Source organism: Schistocerca serialis, chromosome 2, assembly GCF_023864345.2.
Source record: "Schistocerca serialis cubense isolate TAMUIC-IGC-003099 chromosome 2, iqSchSeri2.2, whole genome shotgun sequence".
In the NCBI taxonomy this organism is placed as follows: Eukaryota; Metazoa; Arthropoda; class Insecta; order Orthoptera; family Acrididae; genus Schistocerca; species Schistocerca serialis.
The window spans coordinates 1,017,000,469-1,017,022,912 of record NC_064639.1 but is presented as its reverse complement, the minus strand read 5'-3'; the positions used below and the strand labels follow the sequence as shown (position 1 = coordinate 1,017,022,912).

The window sequence follows — 22,444 nt, the reverse complement described above, 5'->3', positions numbered from 1 at the left end:
TGCGAGCCACACTTTGCCAGCCCTGATATCGAGTGTCTATACAAGGAATACGTACTTGAAGGCAATGTTATAGAAATGGAACAGAATGTACATAAATATGAGGTGGGAGATACGATACTGCGAGATGAGTTTGACCGAACAATGAAAAGGCCCCAGGAGTAGATGACATTCCATAGAACTATTGATAGCTTCGGGAGAGCCAGCCATGACAAAACTCTACCGTCTGGTGTGCAAAATGTACGAGACAGGCAAAATACCCTCACACTTCAAACAAACGTAATAATTCAAATTCCAAAGAAAGCAAGTGCTGACAGTTAAGAATATTACTGAACTATCAGTTTAATAAGTCATGGTTCCAAAATACTAACAAGCTCTTTATAGAAGAATGGAAAAATGGGTAGAATCTGCCCTCAAGAAAGATCAGTTTGGGTTCCAGAGAAATGTAGAAATATGTGAGGCAATATTGACCCTATGACTTATCTTAGAAGATAGGTTAAGGAAAGGCAAACCTTTGTTTATAGCATCCGTAGACTTTGAGAAAGCTTCTGACGATGTTGACTGGAATACTCTCTTTGAAATTCTGAAGGTAGTAGTGGTAAAATATAGGGAGCAAATGCTATTTACAACTTTCACTGTAATCAGACAGCACTTATAAGAGTTGGGGGGGGGGGGGGGGGGGGGCATCCTAGGGAAACAAGGGTTGAGAGGGAGGGAGATAGGGTTGTAGCCTACTGCCAGTATTACTCAATCTTTACTTTGAGCAAGCAGTAAAAATAATAATAATAATAATAATAATAATAATAATAATAATTTGGAGTAAGAATTAAAGAAACAAAAACTTTGAGGTTTTCTGATGACATTGTAATCCCGCCAGAGACAACAAAAGACTTGGAAGAGCAGTTGAATGGAATGAACAGTGTCTTGAAAGTAGGATATAAGGTGAACATCAACAGTAGCAAAACAAGGACAATAGAATGTAATCGAATTAAATCAGATTAGACCTTCTGGTGACAAACAGACCCGACCTATTTGAAACAGTTAACGCAGAACAGGGAATCAGTAATCATAAAGCAGTTACTGCATCAATGATTTCGGCCGTAAATAGAAATATTAAAAATGGTAGGAAGATTTTTCTGTTTAGCAAAAGTGACAAAAAGCAGATTTCAGAGTACCTGACGGCTAAACACAAAAGTTTTGTTTTAAGTACAGATAGTGTTGAGGATCAGTGGACAAAGTTCAAAACCATCATACAATATGCGTTAGATGAATATGTGCCAAGCAAGATCATAACAGATGGAAAAGAGCCACCGTAGTACAACAACCGAGTTAGAAAACTGCTGTGGAAGCAAAGGGAACTTCACAGCAAACATAAACATGGCCAACGCCTTGCAGACAAACAAAAATTACGTGAAGCGAAATGTAATGTGAGGGGGGCCATGCGAGAGGCATTCAATGAATTCGAAAGTAAAGTTCTATGTATTGACATGGCAGAAAATCCGAAGAAATTTTGGTCTTATGTCAAAGCGGTAGGTGGATCAAAACAAAATGTCCAGACACTCTGTGACCAAAATGGTACTGAAACAGAGGATGACAGACTAAAGGCCGAAATACTAAATGTCTTTTTCCAACGCTGTTTCACAGAGGAAGACTGAACTGTAGTTCCTTCTCTAGATTGTCGCACAGATGACAAACTGGCAGATACCAAAATAGACGACAGAGGGACAGAGAAACAATTAAAATCGCTCAAAAGAGGAAAGGCCGCTGGACCTGATGGGATACCAGTTCGATTTTACACAGAGTATGTGAAGGAACTTGCCCCCCTTCTTGCAGCGGTGTACCGTAGGTCTCTAGAACAGCGTAGGATTCCAAAGGGTTGGAAAAGGGCACAGGTCATCCCCATTTTCAAGAAGGGACATCAAACAGATGTGCAGAACTATAGACCTACGAGGGCTATCCACAAAGTACATTACGTTTTTGTTTATGTCCGTTAGGGGCGGGGCTAGCGTGGCCATCTTGGTGTCATGTCATTCCGCCACTCAGTCGGCATCCTGCCGTGCTAGTGAGAGGTGCGTGCTATACTCCGTTGAGTTACTGTGACAGTTTGAAATGTCAGCATTAATAGAAAATGCCACGAAGTGTGAAGTGCATGCTGTAATAAGGTTTCTGACTGCAAAAAACTGTACACCAATAGAAATCTATTGGCAGCTTTGTGAAGTGTATGGGGACAACATAATCACTGAAGGTGGAATGCGTCAATGGGTGATAAAATTTAAAAGTGGCCGAACTAACGTTCACGACGAAGAGCAAAGTGGAAGACCCAGCATAATGACTGCCGAACTTGTCGAAAAAGTCGATGCCGCGGTCCATGAAAACCGTTAATTTCACAATAACGGAACTCTCTATGAGTTTCCCACAAATTTCACGAAGTTTGTTGCACGAAATCATTACCAAAAAGCTTGGTTCCCACAAGTTTTGTGCAAGATGGATACCAAAAATCTTGACAGAGATTCACAAAAATCAGTGAATGGCTGAAGCGTTAACATTTTTGGACGCTTACGAGAAAGGTGGCAACTCATTACTCGATCGCATCATTACTGGTGACGAAACATGGGTTAAGCATGTGAACTGCGAGACAAAATTGCAGTCAATGCAGTGGGGGCACACAAATTCCCCCCAAAAACCCTAGAAATGCATGCAGACAATGTCGGCAAGGAAGGTGATGGCGACTGTCTTTTGGGACAGAAAAGGTGTGATTTTTGTGGATTTCCTGGAAAGAGGCGCTACAATAAACTCTCAAAGGTATTGCCAAACTCTGCACAACCTCAGAAGAGCAATACAAAACATGCGCAGGGGAAAGTTGGGCTCAAAGATCTTGCTGATTCACGACAACGCCCAGGCCCACACGGCAAATGCAACTCGTGAAGTTCTCGAATCTTTTAAGTGGGAGTTGTTTCCTCATCCGCCGTACAGTCCCGACCTGGCACCAAGCGACTTCACTTATTCCCAGCAATGAAGAAGTGGTTGGCTATGCAACGTTTTGATGACGACGCACAGCTTCAAGAGGAGGTAACCACGTGGTTGAAGGCGCAGGCGGCCGAATTTTACGACGAAGGAATTTCCAAGCTCGTCCATCGCTACGATAAGTGCCTTAATTTAAATGGCAACTATGTAGAAAAGTAGTATTTAAGTGTGGCTTTCATCTGTATGTAATAAAAAAAATTTCCAATACTTTATTTATTTTTAATTCCAAAACTTAATGTACTTTGTGGATAGCCCTCGTATATCTCTAACGTCAATCAGTTGTACAATTTTGGAACACATATTGTGTTCGAGTATAATGACTTTTCTGGAAACTAGAAATCTACTCTGTAAGAATCAGCCTGGGTTTCAAAAAAGACGATCGTGTGAAACCCAGCTTGCGCTATTCGTCCATGAGACTCAGAGGGCCATAGACACGGGTTCCTAAGTAGATGCCGTGTTTCTTGACTTCCGCAAGGCATTCGATACAGTTCCCCACAGTCGTTTAATGAACAAAGTAAGAGCATATGGACTATCAGACCAATTGTGTGATTGGATTTAAGAGTTCCCAGATAACAGAACACAGCATGTCATTCTCAATGGAGAGAAGTCTCCCGAAGTAAGAGTGATTTCAGGTGTGCCGCAGGGGAGTGTCGTAGGACCGTTGCTATTCACAACATATATAAATGACCTTGTGGATGACATCGGAAGTTCACTGAGGCTTTTTGCGGATGATGCTGTGGTATATCGAGAGGTTGTAACAATAGAAAATTGTACTGAAATGCAGGAGGATCTGCAGCGAATTGATGCATGGTGCTGGGAATGGCAATTGAATCTCAATGTAGACAAGTGTAATGTGCTGCGAATACATAGAAAGAAAGATCCCATATCATTTAGCTACAATATAGCAGGTCAGCAACTGAAAGCAGTTAATTCCATAAATTATCTGGGAGTACGCGTTAGGAGTGATTTAAAATGGGATGATCATATAAAGTTGATCGCCGGTAAAGCAGATGCCAGACTGAGACTCATTGGAAGAATCCTAAGGAAATGCAATCCGAAAACAATTGAAGTAGGTTACAGTACACTTGTTCGCCCACTGCTTGAATATTGCTCAGCAGTGTGGGATCCGTACCAGATAGGGTTGATAGAAGAAATAGAGAAGATCCAACGGAGAGCAGCGCGCTTCGTTACAGGATCATTTAGTAATCGCGAAAGCGTTACGGAGATGATAGATAAACTCCAGTGGAAGACTCTGCAGGAGACATGCTCAGTAGCTCAGTACGGGCTTTTGTTGAACACAGTTCCTTGAACAGGTTTCTAAATGATGCATGATGATCTTGAATTTACACCACAAATGATTCTTATCACATGCTTTTGCACCCTAAAAACTTTTTCTCGGTTTGATAAGTTGCTCCAGAAGACGATCCCATATGACACAATAGAATGAAAGTAAGCAAAGTATGCAAGTTTTTTATACTTATATCTCCTACATCTGACATCATTCTCACTGCAAAAACAGACTTGTTTAGGTGCTTCAGCAATTCTGTGGTATGCCCTTCCCAACTGAATTTATTATTGAGTTGTAATCCCAGAAATTTAACACTCTCAACCTCTTTGATCTTCACGTCTTCATATGTTACACACATGCTGGAAGGAAACCTCTTACAGGTTCTGAACTGCATATGGTGGGTCTTCTCAAAGTTTAATGACAGTGAATTAGCTTTAAGCCATGTATTAACGTCAGTGAAAATTTGATTAGCAGCTACTTCTACTTCTGCACTTGACTTGCTACTTATTGCAATGTTTGCATGATCTGCAAACAAAACAAACTTAGCATCTGCCAATGTAACAGATGAGAGGTCATTAATGTACACAAGAAAAAGCAATGGACTCAAGATGGGATCTTGAGGAACATCACTTCTAATTAATTCCCAGTCAGATGAAGACAGACCGCTTACTGCACAGGTATTTCTCAATGATACCCTTTGTTTCCTGTTAGATAAATAAGACTCAAACCATTTCGCAGCATTTCCGGGGCATCATAATATTCTAATTTACTTAAGAGAATGTTGTGGTTCATACAGTCAAAGGCCTTTGACAGATCACAGAAAATGCCAGCAGCCTCTAATTTATTATCTAATGAATTAAGTACTTTCTCACTGTAAGTTAAAGAGCTTTCTCTATTCAGAACTCTTAAGAAATCCAGACTGTGACTTAGGCAATATATTATTTGCAGTCAGATGCTTAAGGAGACACTTGAACACAACCTTTTCAAATATTTTTGAGAAAGCTGGCAAAATTGAAATTGGTCGATGGTGTGATGGTATCTCTTTATCCCCCTTCTTGTAAAGAGGCTTAACTTCAGCATATTTTAGCTATCTGGAAATGTTCCACTGATAAGAGATTGATTGCACAAATAACTTAAGATACAACTCAACTCGCATGAGCACTCTTTGGTTAACTTCATTGATATGTTATCATACCCACTGGAATACATAGATTTTATGATGGATGTTACTTCTTAGGGAGACATGAGTGTCATTTCCATTTAACTGAAGTTATTTTTAAATACTGGTCTCAGATACTCCATTGCACTGTTCACTGAATCTGATAACCCCAAGCTGTCAGTGACAGAAATGAAGTACTTGTTTAAGAGGTTTGCAACACTACACGTACTTGTTACCAAAGTCTCATTTATTTTTAGAGCTATATGTTCCTCTTCCTTTTTGGCCCCACCTGTCTTTGTCTTCACTATATCTGATACAGTTTTTATTTTGTTGCCTGATGTAATTATCTTTTTCTCATAATAAAGCTGCTTCGCTTTATGGATTACTTACTTCAATATTTTGCTGTATTATTTGTAATGCATTACAATTCTATCATCAGAGCTGTTCCTAGATAGCAGATACTGTCTCCTTTTTGCCCCACATGATATCTTTATTCCTTGTGTAATCTATGGTTTATTTTTTTGACTTCTGTGTGATATGAGTTACCTTCAGGGGATAACAATTTTCAAAAGTGGAGGCAACTTTATTAACGAATGCTTTGTATTTCCCATTTGAGTCAGAAGTATTGTAAACATCTATCCAGTTCATGTCTTTGAGCAATTTCCTGAATTTCTCAATTTTTGACTTATTTATTACCCTCCTATACTCAGATTTAATATATTTTTTAATCTTGGCGAGTTTAAACATTCAATACAAAATGCTGCTTATCATGATCAGACAGCCCATTTACTATTGGTTTTGTGATATGACTTTTTTCCCTAGATTTGTCTACAAAGATATTATCAATAGCAGTCTCAGAGCGTTTACATATACTAGTATATATACCTGCTATTATACAGGACCTATTATGAAAACTACTTCTGTTGCTCAAACAACTAAATGCTGCTCTGAGCAAAATTTATTAAGATCAATATTCTTGAAATCAAAACAGTTTCTGACAAATGTGGCAACTTCTCCTTTCTCCATATTTTCTCTACAGAAGTAAGAAGCTAACTTGACTCCTGTAACATTTAATGTATCTATACCAGCGACCACACGATGTTCAGAGAGGCACATTATACCAACGGCTTTGCTCAACTCTAATTCTTCAACACAAATAAGAAACTCATTAAGCATACCCCTTAGTCCTCGGATATTCTGATGCAATAACGATAACTGATTTTGTGCACTGACTGAATTACAACTGGATGAAACTAATTTTCCTGTCAGTTTTTGAGTATCTCTAGTTTCAATCAGAGGCTGTCTGCATGAACTGTGTACATTAAAATTTGCTTTCTGGCTGCCTGTTTTATCAATGTGAATGCCATTTTCAGCCTGTCTCTGAACATCTTTTGTTTCTGCCCTTCCTATCCCAAAAAACTGCTGCTCTGTCACTTGTAACCACTGGCACTTTACCACGTGTGACAGTGCCCCCCCCCCCCCCCCCCCCCCCTCCAGACAATTTCCCCTTCCCTTTCCTGTTGAGGTGAAGGCCATGCCTAGTACAGTCCCACCTGCTGACAGAGTCAACAGGAAACACACTATGAAACCCAATATCTGATCCAAGCAGCTGTTCCACCTCTAAATTAACTCTCCTAACAAAATAGTTTAAATGAGGCCGGTCTTGCCACCTCAGAACAGACACAAGCCTAACACCAGTATGTCTCGTTGCTGAAGCTATCTTTACCAGGTCACTCTGAAATGAATAATTAGGTTTCCTATCTATGCTGTTGTCTGCCCTACCCACTACTCCCACTGTGTCTTCCTTTGTGAAGTCTTTGCAATGTGAACCTACATCCTCTATCACCTGACCCACACTTGCACTTGGTTTAAAAAAAAACTTGTGATCTGGTAACCTGATCCTAGTTCATCCTGCAAGTTGGCCAACACCTCTACCATGTGAACTACCAAACAAGAAAACTTTCTTCTTCTTCTTCTTCTCCTTCACAGCTTTTTCTGACTTCTTCCTTTTCAAACACTTTTTGAAAGTTTGTTGTGTCCTGTCTACTCCTACATCTATTTGTGGCTCATCAGTTTCCAACTGTGACAACAGATCAAACCTGTTTTCCACATTCACAACCACACTGTTCGAGAATGTCTTATTCCTATTTCACTTCCCACCTCTCTTTTCCCTTCTCCCTCCTTAACCTTTCCAGATCTAGTTTCACTTTATCTAGTTCCACCTGAAGGGCAGCAATCTTCTTCTCCTGTTCCATTATCTTCCTACCTCCACAGCAAATCTTACACAACCAATAAGCCTTGTTTATTTCCCCAATTCCCTTGCTGCTACAGTCACCAACATGAAAGAAACTGCAACAACCACACCTTGGAACTAACAGTCCTACAGCAAGTCATACATTTCTCACTCGTGGCAAACAAATTTTAGCTTTAGTCTAGGCTAAAACAAGAATAACTTTATAGACTACACAATTAATATATTAAATTGCTTAGAAAGTTTAGGCCTATAGTTCGGATACTAAATCAAAACTTCTCGAGAAACAAAAATGATATAACCTGTATTGTTTACGTGATAAAACAAAAAGTAAACAAAGAACTGAGCCTACACTATATAAACTTTTCACTTATTTCGGAACGTTTCACTTCGGCTACTTACTAGAGAATCAAATGGATAGCGTATAAGAATACACTAGCAACACAAACTTTACTTTACTGAAATAATCACGTAACTTACAGTATATCACAATGTAAACAAATCCTAGTCCAAAATTCACGCCTCTGAATGTTTTCTTTTTTCAGAAAATACAAAAAATTTGAACCTTCAATTGATAGCTTACAATGGGCATTAATTTACTTAATTGTGATGTAATATTGCCTTAATTGTTATTACTCAATTAAACACTTATCTTTACAAGAACTGTGAATGTGCATGACTCGCCAACCAAAGATGGTCGTTGATTGTCATTTAATATATTTAGAAAGCTATGAGTAATCGTACAAAATTTGCACACTTATGACACTTGAAATCAAAGTCGAGTGTCATTAACCAAAAATTAAAAATGATTTGTTCCACATCCATTACGGCAAGCCTTTGATTGGTTGCTCATTTCAGTTTCAAACACACAAACACAAAAACAAACAGCACAATTTTTTTAAGAATGAAGTTTTTACCACTGACTGTACATATTTATAATGAATCCTACAACTGCAATTTCAGCTTTAAGTCATTATTACATGGTATAGTTGTGGCCAATAACAAATATTAAAACTAGATGTTCCACAAGAAAGAGATATACAATTTATAAAATACTTTCACGAAAACAATCCGAACTGGTAACAACTCACATGCTGAAACACAGCAACTATTCACATGGGTGGAAGAAATTACATAGATGTCAAGTTTGTATCGCTACTGTCAGCATTCATTACACTTCACCATCTGTATAAAGATTCAAAATACAACATCTTGTTTTGAGGACATTTTGTAGAACTGACAGCTAAATAAAGCACTCTTTATCCAGCAGCCGGAAATGATTCTCCAGAAATTGGCTCTTTAGTGTCTACACATGTCAGTATTATATACCACAGCAGCAAAAAAACAAACAGGGGACACCTTCAACATATTTACAGCAATGCCACAGACTTTACTTAAGGCACATAGGTACTAAGGCTCATAAATGTTTCCCATTAACAGTTTACTGATCTACCCTTGACAAACTTAATTAGTATCTCTCTATGTAGCCTTGCCTTGCCACCTGTGGGAGGTACTTGCTATTGCCTTACATAAGACAACAGTCACGGTTGGTTCACACCAGTCACACCTGCTTAAGTTGATATCCTGAGACAGCTGGTGGGAGAGCTGCTCAACAAACCAATTTGAGTGGCAAAGCTAAAAACCGCCATAAGAACAGCTCATTAGAAGAACAGTTGACTACCAGTAGAAGCACAATGAGTTTTTAATAGGTTTTCTATTAAAAACGTGTGTGTGTGTGTGTGTGTGTGTGTGTGTAGGCGGGCAGGCGCGCATGCGTGCACACGAGCACACTTGCATTAGCACCTGTGCATGCTCCAGTGTACTGTTCCATTTAACTTCAGAGTACCCTTCACATTGCTATGTGACATCTTTAATGTAATGAAAATTCTCACTGCTAAAAGCATCAATAAACTCCTTTTACGTTATTCTTTAATAAATATAAACTTTGTTTTGGTGAGTAATTGTGGAAGGTAAATAGGAAATGCACTATCATCAAAATTTCAGGACACAAACCTCTCTTGTAAGTAGGGAAATAAGACTGAATAGCTTGTGCAAGGGGTAACTCATAACCATTCCCATTGCATGTTAATTAATTTCACATGGATAGCAACATCACTCAGAAGAATATTCCTCCACCACCTTCCATTGTCTCCCACATTCCTCATCACCAAGTTACTGCAATCTCCCTTCATATGTTGTCAATTTCTTAATATTCTTCCTATTTCATAACCAGCAGCTTCTAACACGTGTGTACAAAACAGTATTACAGTGCCTGGCATTGACATTTTCCATCCCTAATAAGAACAATTTGATCACTTCTTTCCTAGTAGAGTCCACCCCGTTAACTGTTTTCTGAATCCTAATAAAGCTAATATCTGTTATATAACTTGCTAATTCTTTCACTGTCACTGAATAATAATAATAATAATAATAATAATAATAATAGGATTGGGAAACAGAAGAAGTAGAGAAAAGAGTAGACTTCTCTCTAAGTGCTACAATATTAAGATGCAAATGGTAACATACCTTTTGGAATAAGTTCCTGAATATGATGAAAAACTGTATAATAATTCAGTGGAACTGTTGTGTCCAAACACATAGCCTGTAAGAAACAGATTAATGCAATATTAGGGATTTAAAATCCATTATTCTGCTGATCTACTCTCTGATAACTAGCTAACATTCACAAAATTTACAGGCACAGCAATGACAGCTACATAACTTACATATATGCAGACAATAGTGTCAAAGGGAAGACTTGTAACATCGAAAGTAAACAATGGGAGACTCAACATCCTGAAACTGTATACTTCATTATTAGTGGGACAATACAGTTACCACACATTTCACAATATGCAGGGTTAAATTGTTTTCACTCTCATTCTTTCTTGTTTCCTTGCTTCATGTCATGAAACACAGCAATAAATAGCTTTTAGTAAATTTTTCCACTGTTTCTTTGGGATATCCTTTTTCTCGAGCACCATACAGAAAATTTCTTTAATCACCTGCTTCCACATGATATATGCAGGGTAACAAGTATGTTAAAGAATGAATACTCATTGGTGAGATATGTCACATCTAGTGTGGTTACCAAGATGTGCTTGAAAGAATTCTCAAAATGTCTCACCTACTTTATTAATTGCAGTAATAGTAAAATATGCCTGCAACAGTCCCAATAATGAGAGTGGTCAAATTGGTGTGTATAACGGGAAGTACAGATGAAGTCAAACTGTAAACCAATATCATAAATCACATGCAATTAAGTATCTGAAAGTACTAGTATGTCTCACTAAAGATAATGAGATAGCAATAGGGTGGTTGGGGCAGGTAAATCTGGAAAGAAAGGGTGTATAACATAAGTGGTGACCAGAGGTAACTAGCTTCCTCAACTAACAACAAATATGTATGCTCTACTGAGCTGTTCTGGTGACATGATCAGCCTAGCCTTGACAGTGCTGTACTGTGAGATAATGCAGAGCTAGGAATGGTGCTAGTGACTGCTGACTGGGTGCAAATAGCACTGGTGCTTGTTGGTAGTTTCAGGAGATGAAGGTGCATTATGCGTGATCTGCACCTCAACATATCTGAGAAGGGAAGGTTGGTGGAGCTAGGTTTGGTTTGGTTTGTGGGATTAAAGGGACCAGACTGCAACAGTCATCGGTCCCTTGGTGGAGCTAATTAGTAAGCGTGTATGGGGTGTGGGTGGGATCGCAGATGGTCCTTTTTACGGCACAATGCAACAGAGTCCTCTTCCTAAAAAGTATCTCGATCAGTTTAGAGATTTCTACAACAGGTACACACAAAAGATAGAATGTACCATTCTGGAAAGTACACTTACCAGTAGTATGAAAGAAAAAGAAATCTCAAGGAAAAAACACTCAGAAATGTACAAAGAATTAACAGTCCTTCGCCAAAAACATGTAGTCTATTGAAAATAAAGTATAGCAACTTGAAGTCAAATTACAGTCTTTGAACAATGTAGTTTTGTTTTGTTTTTGTTTTGCTTCAGGGTGCAAAACACCAACTGGGGTCATACGTGCCCAAGTCAGAATTACAGAACATGAACATAGAGAGGAGTTAAATGACTATATGTCAGTTCCAATTGACAGAAGAGAAGGGAGCTAAAAACAGGCACGTCGAAAAAGGGCTTAAAAAGACACCACATGAAAACAGAGGTCCAAAACTAAAAATTAAATGACCTTTGCCATATTGCTTCAACGGGTAAAAAGTAAAACGCAGTCGACAGCCCGCACGTCATTTGCTACAACAACTGATATAAATACTAACAAAGAGATAGAGGGGCTGGCCAGTACTTACCTCAGCTCAATACAGCTGATAGATACACAAAAAACAGAACAGAAAATTTACATTCCTAGCTTTCTGAACAAATGTTCCTTCATCAGGGAGGAGAGAGGGGAAAGAAAGGGAAGAAGGGAAAGAAGATTCAGTTACAACCCAGGTTATGAAGCAACAGGGAAGGGAAAACAGGGAGGGCAGCAAGGATGGAGGCATGGTTGTCAGAGGAAAGCCAAAGATATTCTACTGTAAGTACTGTGCCAGCTTCAAACCAAAGAGGATGCATACAGAAGTAAAGAGGTATATAGTATAAAGATAAACACAACTATGTAGAATGAAAAGATGCGTGAATGGCTAAAGAGGAAAGGGAAAGAGGAGAAGACTGAAGAGTAAATGGGAGTGAGGTTGTTTAACGTAGGTTCAGTCCAGGGGTATGGCGGGATGAAAGGATGTGTTGGAGTGCAAGTTCCCATCTCCGCAGTTCAGAGGGACTGGTGTTGGGTGGGAGAAGCCAAATGGCACATACGGTGTAGCAGGTTCCTAGGTCCCTAGAATTATGCTGGGGGGCATGCTCCGCTACTGGGTATTGGACATCTCCTAGGCGGACAGTTCATCTGTGTCCGTTCATGCGCTCAGCCAGTTTAGTTGTTGTCATACCAATGTAAAAGGCTGTGCAGTGCAGGCATGTCAGTTGATAAATGACATGTGTAGTTTCACACGTGGCCCTGCCTTGAATTGTGTATGTTTTACCAGTAGTGGGGCTGGAGTAGGTGGTTGTGGGGGGATGCATGGGGCAGGTTTTGCAGTGGGGACGGTTACAGGGGTAGGAACCGCTGGGTAGAGAAGGTAGTCTGGGAATATTGTAGGGTTTAACAAGGATGTTACGGAGGTTAGGGGGGCGACGAAAGGCAACTCTGGGTGGTGTGGGGAGAATTTTGTCAAGGGATGATCTAATTTCAGGGGTCGACTTGAGAAAGTCATATCCCTGGCAGAGTAATTTGTTGATGTTTTCGAGGCCAGGATAATATTGGGTGACAAGGGGGATGCTTCTGTGTGGTCTGGGGGAAGGAACATTGTTGTTGGACGGGGAGGAATGTATTGCTCGGGAGATCTGTTTGTGGACAAGGTCTGCAGGATAGTTGCGGGAGAGGAAAGAACTGGTCAGGTTATTGGTGTAATTGTTGAGGGATTCATCACTGGAGCAGATACGTTTGCCATGAATACCTAGGCTGTAGGGAAGGGAGCGTTTGATGTGGAATGGGTGGCAGCTGTCGAAGTGAAGGTACTGTTGTTTGTTTGTGGGTTTGATATGGACAGAGGTGTGGATGTGAGCTTCAACAAGATGAAGGTCAACATCCAGGAAGGTGGCTTGGGTTTTGGAGGAGGACCAGGTGAAATTCAGATTTGAAAAGGAGTTGAGGTTATGGAGGAAATTAAGGAGTGTTTCTTCACCATGAGTCCAGACCACAAAGATGTCATCTATAAACCTATACCAGGCCAGGGGAAGCAGCTGTTGGGTCTTCAGGAAAGCCTCCTCCATGCGGCCCATGAAGAGGTTGGCATAGGACGGAGCCATCCTGGTTCCCATGGCCGTTCCCCTGATTTGTTTGTAGGTCTGGCCTTCAAAAGTGAAGTAATTATGGGTGAGGATGAAGTTGGTAAGTGTGATAAGGAACGAGGTTTTTGGAAGATCTTCGGGTGGGCGTTGGGAGAGGTAGTGCTCAAGGGCAGAGAGACCATGGGTATGTGGGATGTTTGTGTAAAGGGATGTAGCATCTATGGTGACAAGAAAGGTTTCAGGTGGGAGAGGAGTGGGAATGGATTTGAGGCGTTCTAGGAAGTGGTTTGTGTCTTTGATGTAGGATGGGAGTCTGCGGGTGATAGGTTGGAGGTGTTGGTCTACCAGAGCTGAGATACGATCTGTTGGGGCTTTGAAGCCTGCTACAATGGGACGGCCAGGATGGTTCTCTTTGTGGATTTTGGGTAATAGGGGTAGGGGTAGGTGTACGTGGCTCAGGTGGAGTGAGTAAATCTATGGAAGCCATTGTGAGGCCTTGTGAGGGACCTTAAATTTTTAGGATTTTCTGCAGCTCAGTCTGGATGGAGGGAATGGGATCCTGGGTAACAGCTTTGTAGGTTGAGGTGTCGGAGAGTTAACGCAGTCCTTCTGCCACATATTCCACATGGTCAAGTACGACAGCTGTGGAGCCTTTATCCGCCGGGAGGATGACAATAGAGCAGTCTATTTTCAGCTCCTTAATGGCACGGGCTTCAGCTGGGTTGATGTTGGGGGTTGTCGGGATGTTCTTCAAGGAGGACTGGGAGGCAACACCGGATGCGAGGAATTCCTGAAATGTCTGCAAGGGATGGTTTTGGGGGAGGGGAGGAGGATCCCTTTGAGAAGGCAGTCGGAACTGTTCTAGACAGGGTTGAACACTGGGTCTAGTATTTGGGGGCTGTGTTTGGGTAGTGAAGTGATATTTCCAGTTGAGGTTCCGGGTGAATGAGAGGAGATCTTTAACCAGGGCAGTGTGGTTGAATTTAGGCATGGGGCTAAAGGTTAAGCCTTTTGATAGAACAGATGTCTCTGGAGGAGAGAGGGATCTGGATGAGAGGTTTAGAACTGAATTGGGACTGGTGATATGTGGCATTTGACTGTGGTTATAGTTGAGATTTGGTCTGTGTGGGGTATGTGCTGGGATGGGGAGATTGAGTAGGTTGGCTAGGCTAGGTTTGTTGGCTATGAGGGGGGTTTGTTGAAGGTTCTGTTGTGGTTGGTGTTTGTGAGGGATAGGGAGAGGGACCCCACTTCTTAGGTGTTGCACTAGCACTGTGGATAGTTTTTGCAGGTGGTGTGTGGCATGGAACTCAAGTTTGCAGCTGGCTTTTAGGATGATGTTCCTGAGTGTGTTCTCCAAGCAAGGGTTTGAGAGGTGGAGGCCTTTGAAGAGAGATATGAGCTGTTGAGAGTGGTGGTTACATGAAGTAGTGTAGAGATTCAGGACAAGTTGGGTAAGGGCTAAGGATTGAAGGTTCTGGAAGTCCAGGAGAGACTGGTGGAAGGAGGAATTGCACCCAGAGATGGGAACTTTTAAGGTAAGTCCTTTAGGTGTAATTCCAAAGGTTAAGCAGGACCGGAGGAAAAGTATGTGGGATTGCAGTTTGGCTATGGTGAATACATGTTTCCAGAATGAATGTAAATAATGTGGTATAGGATTAGGGTACATAGTGGGTAACTGGTGGGTAGGGAAATTAAATAACTAAAGTTAAAATAGTAATCATGAGAAGGAATAAAACATGGAGGGAAGGATGAGAAAGAAAGAAATTGTGTTGCTAATGTTCAATACCAAAGGAAGACCATTAAATAAGAAAAATACAGAAAAAGTTGACCTGACCAAGCAAGTATGTCCAGATCAGGGGAAAAGAACACAACTATCCCGCAGACCTTGTCCACAAACAGATCTCCCGAGCAATACATTCCTCCCCGTCCAACAACAATGTTCCTTCCCCCAGACCACACAGAAGCGTCCCCCTTGTCACCCAATATTATCCTGGCCTCGAAAACATCAACAAATTACTCCGCCAGGGATATGACTTTCTCAAGTCAACCCCTGAAATTAGATCATCCCTTGACAAAATTCTCCCCACACAACCCAGAGTTGCCTTTCGTCGCCCCCCTAACCTCCATAACATCCTTGTTAAACCCTACAATATTCCCAGACTACCTTCTCTACCCAGCGGTTCCTACCCCTGTAACCGACCCCGCTGCAAAACCTGCTCCATGCATCCCCCCACAACCACCTACTCCAGCCCCGCTACTGGTAAAACATACACAATTCAAGGCAGGGCCACGTGTGAAACTACACATGTCATTTATCAACTGACATGCCTGCACTGCACAGCCTTTTACATTGGTATGGCAACAACTAAACTGGCTGAGCGCATGAACGGACACAGATGAACTGTCCGCCTACGAGATGTCCAATACCCAGTAGCGGAGCATGCCCTCCAGCATAATTCTAGGGACCTAGGAACCTGCTACACCGTATGTGCCATTTGGCTTATCCCACCCAACACCAGTCCCTCTGAACTGCGGAGATGGGAACTTGCACTCCAACACATCCTTTCACCCTGCCATACCCCTGGACTGAACCTACGTTAAACAACCTCACTCCCATTTACTCTTCAGTCTTCTCCTCTTTCCCTTTCCTCTTTAGCCATTCACGCATCTTTTCATCCTACATAGTTGTGTTTATCTTTATACTATATACCTCTTTACTTCTGTATGCATCCTCTTTGGTCTGAAGCTGGCACAGTACTTACAGTAGAATATCTTTGGCTTCCCTCTGACCACCATGCCTCCATCCTTGCTACCCTCCCTGTTTTCCCTTCCCTGTTGCTTCATAACCTGGGTTGTGAGTAACTGAATCTTCTTTCCCTTCTTCCCTTTCTTTTCCCTCTCTCCTCCCTGATGAAGGAACATTTGTTCCGAAAGCTAGGAATGTAAATTTTCAGTTCTGTTTTTTGTGTATCTATCGGCTGTACTGAGCTGAGGTAAGTACTGGCCAGCTCCTCTATCTCTTTGTTAGTATTTGTTTCACATCTTTATATGAGATTTTCCATTAATCATTTAGAACAACAACTGATATATCAGACGGCAAACCCAAGCTGGAACATAAATGGTTAAAAATAGGGCAGTCCATCAGGAAGTGGCGGACAGTCAAAATTTTAGTGCAATATGTACAGAGTGGAGGGGTAGCGCCACTTAGCAAATGACAATAGTTAAAAAGGCAGTGCCCAATATGCAGCTGAGTTAAAATAATCTTCTCCCGGCGGGAGAACCGAGATGAGGTCGTCCAAGGTGCTGGGAAAGGCTTAATAAGCTGAAGCTTATTTGTGTGGAGGGAGTACTATTGGCGATGCCAAAGGGACACCACCTCCTGACAGACGGCAACGCAGAGATCATTGGAGGGAATATAGGTACTTGTGGGCTGCAGTACAAGAACTGAAGCCTTGGCAGCAGCATTAGCAGCCTCATTTCCTGGCAGCCCGACATGACGAGGAACCCATAGAAACATGATAATGGCTCCACCAAGAGTGAGCAAGTGACAGTTTTCCTGGACCCACTTCTCTAAGGGACAGGCAGTGTACAGTGCACACAGACTTTGAAGGGCACTAAGTGTGTGTGAGCAGAGGACACAATTGAATAGGCTGTGTCGCCGGATGTACTCCGTGGCCTGATGCAGAGCAAAGAGTTCGGCTGTAAATACTGAGGAGTGTGCTGGAAGCCAATATTGAAAGACACGGGTGCCAATGACGAAGGCACACCCAACAGCATGGTCAGCCCGAGAGCCATCAGTGTACACAAAGACACTATCACGAAGTTCCTTATGAATGTCGTAAAACTGAAGGCGATAGAGTGAGGCTGGAGTAGTGTCCTTAGGAAGCAGGTGAAGGTCAAGGTTAACATGGGCTGCTTCACGAAGCGAAGGTGGTGAAGGGTTCACACCCACCAGAAAGTTTCAGGTAGTGTGAAGTTAAGGTGCCGAAGCAAGTGCCAAAAGCGGACTCCAGGATGTAACAGAGAAGAGAGGAGCGCCCCATACTGGTGATAAAAGGAATCATCGAAGAAGGAGGCATAGGATGAGTGGTCACACATGGCATACAAACAGCATGCATACCTCTTAGGAGAAAGTCACGGCGGTATGACAACGATAGTTCAGCAGCTTCAACATACAGACTCTCAACCGGGCTAGTGTAATAGGCACTAGTGGCCAGTGCCACGATGGTGGACAGTGTTGAGACAGCATTAGAGAGACGGATGTGCAGATGCATAAACAAAGCACCCATAGTCTACTTTCAAAGATACAATGACTGGTACAAACGGAGGAGGGTGGTTCGATCTGCACCCCAGGCAGACACATAGGACAGTGGGGTACCACGTACAGCGGGCTGCCATATAAGACACATGGGAAGACAGAGTGTTTCCTATCAAGCATGAGCCACAGGAATTCTGTAGTTTCTACAAATGGAAGAGCAACAGGCCCAAGACGTAAAGATGGTGGGAGAAACCAATTTCACTGCCAGAAATTCATACAGATGGTTTCGGCAGTGGAAAAGCAAAAGCCATTGTCGGTGCTACAGGGGTAAAGACGATCAAGACAGCGCTGAAGATGCTGCTCAGTGAGACATGTCCATGGAGAACTGCAATAGATGGCAAAATTGTTAACAAAGAGAGAGCCAGAGATGCCCGGCAGGAGACAGGTCATTATAGGCTTAATGGTGATAGCAAAGAGGACAACACTCAGGATGGAACCCTGAGGCACACCATTTTCCTGAATAAAGGTGTCCGACAAGGCAGAACCCACATGCACCTTGAAAACTCAGTCTTGTAAAAATGCCCGAAGAAAACAGCAGGTACCCACGGAAGCCCCACATATAAAGAGTACGGAGGATACCAGTTCTGCAGCAGGTGTCATAGGCATTCTCCAAATCGAAAAACAGGGAATTCTGCAGAAAACCATTCATGACATGGGTTGACAAAGTAACGAGATGGTCAACCGCAGAACGTCACACTCAAAATCCACACTGTGCATTCAAGCCACCACACCAGCTGGGCACAAATGATACGTTCCATCACCTTGCAAACGCAGCCAGTAAGAGAGATGGGGCAGTAGCTAGAAGGAAGGTTTTTGTCCTTATAAGGTTTAGGTATGGATATGACAGTGGCTTCACGCTAGCATACAGGAAATGTGCCCTCTGTCCAGATGCGACTGTACGTGTTAAGCAGAAAAAGTGCTTCCCTGCAAGAGAAAGGTGCTGCAAGATATGAATGTGGATGGCGTCTGGCCGTGGAGAGGAGGATCGGGATGAACTGAGAGCATGATCTAGCTCCCTCATAGCGTAGGTGGCATTGTAGCACTCAAGATTTGGAGAAGAGAAGGGTATTGCCTGGGCCTCCTCCACTCACTTCCAATGGAGGAAGGCAGGGTGTTAGTGGGAAGAGTTCGAAACTTCCGCAAAATGGCGGTCCAAGGTGTTGGAGACAGCAATAGGGTCCACAGTGACATCATCAGCTATTGTCAGGCCAGAAATTGGGGAATGGATCTTGGTTCCAGAGAGCTGTCAGAGGTTGGCCCACATGACAGAGGAAGGTGAGCAACTGTTAAAAGAACTAGTGCACGAAATACAGCTAGCTCTTTTGCAATCCCGAAGAATGAGACGACACTTTGCATGCATCTGTTTATATGGCAGTTAAAAATGTGAAGAGCGGCGGCATGCCTCAATCCACCAAGGGCCTGGGACACAATGTGATAAAGAGGAAGTGCGGGGAATGGAACATTCTGCAGCAGTAAGGATAATGTTTGTGAGATATTCCACCTGGTCATCACAACTGGGGAAATCTCGTTCTTCAAAGGTTGCCAGGGATTGGTAAAACTGCCTGTCAGGCTTAGGAAGCTGCCATTTAGGCAGGGGTAGGAGTCAGCAAACAGATAGCACTCGGGAAATGGTCGCTTGAGAAGGTGTCAGAATGGACCACTGAAGATGAGTGACAAGCTGCGTAGTGCACAAGGAGAGATCCAAATGGGAATAGTTGTGCAAGGAGGTGGAAAGGAAAGCAGATGATCCAGTGTTAAGGCAGCAGAAGTTAAGTTGGTTAAGAAGGTCATCCAAGAGCGCACCTCTCTGACAGGTCCTGGGAGAACCCCAAAGGGGATGATGTGCATTAAAGTCTCCTAGTAGCAAAAAGGGTGGAGGTAGTTCCCCAGTAAGTTGAAGGAAGTCTGCCCTGGTGACACTGAATGATGAAGGGACACACATGTGGTACAGAGGGAAAAAGTCAGGTGGGGAAGGAAAAGGCAAACTGCAACAGCTTTGAGATTGGTAGTCAGGGAGATGGGCTGACTATGAATATCATCCCGGATGAGCAGCATCACACCCCCATGAGACGGAATGCCGACCTCAGGGAAGATCAAAACGAATCGGTAAGAAATGTGAAAGCTCAAAGTGGTCATTAGGGTGCAGTTTCATTTCCTGAAGGCAGAGTACAAGGGGACACTGCGACGCTAAAGGCAGCCATGAATCCTCTTTATACGGCCAAAGACCACAATATTACATTGGAGGAGAGTCATGATAATTAAGAGATGTAGGAGTGTCACCTTGGCAGCTGCTGAGTGATAGCTGGGGAAAAGGCGCTAGTACAGGACACAGAAGCAGGAGGATCCTGCTCCATGGAATCCACAGAAGCATCAGCTTACTTGTGTGGTTGGTCTGTGGAGTCCAACACTGAAAAATAGTTGTTGGTGTGCACCTGCAACACAGAGCTGGCCGGGCTAAGGTACCACATGGCAACACCATTGAAAAGAATCATCGAGATGGCAAAGGAGAAGACCGCTTGCCTTTGGTGGACTACTTCGAGCCTTTTCAGTTAGATGAAGACTTGGGTGTTGTTTGGCTGGAGGGACGGAAGAAGTCTTCAAGGGAGTACTCCTTCTGTCCTTTCTGGCCTACTGGTTGTGTAGCTAGTGGCTTCGCCCCTTGAGGTGTGAGTTTGATTGTTGCACAGCTGGACGGGGGGATGGTGATGCTACCTTGACACTGGTCAATTTCACAACCTCAGAGCTGAATTGGAGGTCGCATGTATGTGTGGCCATGTCCTTCATGGAGTGAGGGGTAACAAGAACAGAACTATAGGTACCAGACAGAAGAATGCAGGGTTTGCGACTAGCCAGTAACTTACGAGGGACTGGATAAAGCACCTTTTTCTGCATCTTTTTCCTTTACCTGGATCTCTTGAACAGTTCACTCATCAAGATACACTGGACAATCCCAAGAGGAGGCAGCACGGCCGCCATTGCAGTTGATACAGCAGGGAGAAGGAGGCGGACAATCACCCTCGTGTGCATCCCTACCACAGGTGACACATGTGGTTGGGTGTCGACAAGACATTCTTGTGTGGTTGAAACGATGACATTGGTAGCGGTGCATCAGGTTCAGAATGTACGGCTGGATGGTGATAATTTTACAGCCTGCTTTGAGCTTGGGCAGAAGCACCACTCTATAAAAGGTGAGAAAGAGAGTACGGGTGGGCACTAAGAAGGAATCTACTTTATTCCATTACATGATGGACTGCATTGACACCTTGATCAGAGAGGTAAGACTGAATTTCAGCCTCAGTTAGACTGTAAAGCAGCCTTGTGTAAATTACACCATGGGAAGAATTCAAAGTTCTATGGGCCTCGACATGAACAGGGTAACTGTGGAGAAGCGAGGCAACAAGTAGTTATTTTGCTTGAGAATCAGAAGCCATCTCCAAAAGCACAGCGCCATTCTGTAAAAGAGCAGGATTTCACAGGGCCGGCAATTGCATCTACACCTTCTGAATAATAAACAGATTTACCGTGGCGAAGGATTGACAGTCTTCAGTACATGAGACCACAAGGAACCGTGGTGCAGTGGGAAGGGTCTTTGAATCATTAGCCCCATTACATTTATGTTTTGTAGATGTTAAGTAGGAAGATGATTGACTCATCTCAAGGAAATCCCCCACGATTGCCAGTGTCTCTGATGGCATGCTCCTTCCAACTGGGGGCCCCCTTCACAAGGGGGCCCACCTGCCTTAGGTGATTGTTGACACCTCAGGTCACACTGCCCACACACTTGACAGAGGGACCAATCAACAATTTATGAAGGTTACTGCCCAGGCAATCACCCCTCCCTGGGCCTGGCCTGTACCAGCGGGTATGTGAAAACCCTACATGTCGACCCGGGGATGAGAATTACGCATTACCCAGTCACCTGTTACGTGTCAGATGCACAGGCCAGCCTTCAGGAGTGCACAGGGAGGAAGAAGAAGAAAAAGAGGATCCTCAAACACTGAAGTGGAGGAACGAGAGGAGGAGGGAAAAACAGAAAGGAAAAGGGACCGTAAAACGAAAGTGACTGTTCGCTTGTCAGCGATAGAATACAGAACATTCCCAATAATACCCCAGACATGTTCCCCAAGGGAGGGAAAAAAGAACAGCAAGAGGATAGACATGCAGCACAGAAGGGAAAAAATGCTGCAAAGGCTGAGGCCCCATGGTAGCCAAGCACAAACCTGCCAAAGAGTGGCAAGCCTCCTGGGGGAGAACAATGTAGTGATACACATTACAGAACACCGGTGTAGTGCTGCCATCATACGAAAGGGCAAGCTGCTACTGTAAAACTACAATAAAGAATGGGGTATCAAATATGTGTTTCAGAAATGGGACACATTTTAAAGATCAGCAAGATATCACTGGAATTACCATAGTTAAACATTTCATAATGTCAGTCACTGAACTAACAAAACTTAACATTCATAAAAATTTAAGCATTTGATGTGTACTGCTCAACTAGTTGCAAAGTGAACCCCTTTTTTCATGAGTTAACTGAAATCCTTGACGGA

The 22,444-nt window shown here is 42.8% G+C and overlaps 1 protein-coding gene across 2 annotated transcripts in view; it reads right to left on the bottom strand.

Annotated features, from left to right (window-relative positions):
- Positions 1-22,444, bottom strand: part of LOC126458430 (2-hydroxyacyl-CoA lyase 1) — a 129,830-nt gene that overhangs the window by 27,679 nt on the left and 79,707 nt on the right. For both annotated transcript variants that reach the window (XM_050095483.1, XM_050095484.1), the window contains exon 7: positions 10,246-10,321. In XM_050095483.1, coding sequence (XP_049951440.1) covers positions 10,246-10,321 — 76 coding nt within the window. The remainder of the gene's footprint in view (positions 1-10,245; positions 10,322-22,444) is intronic.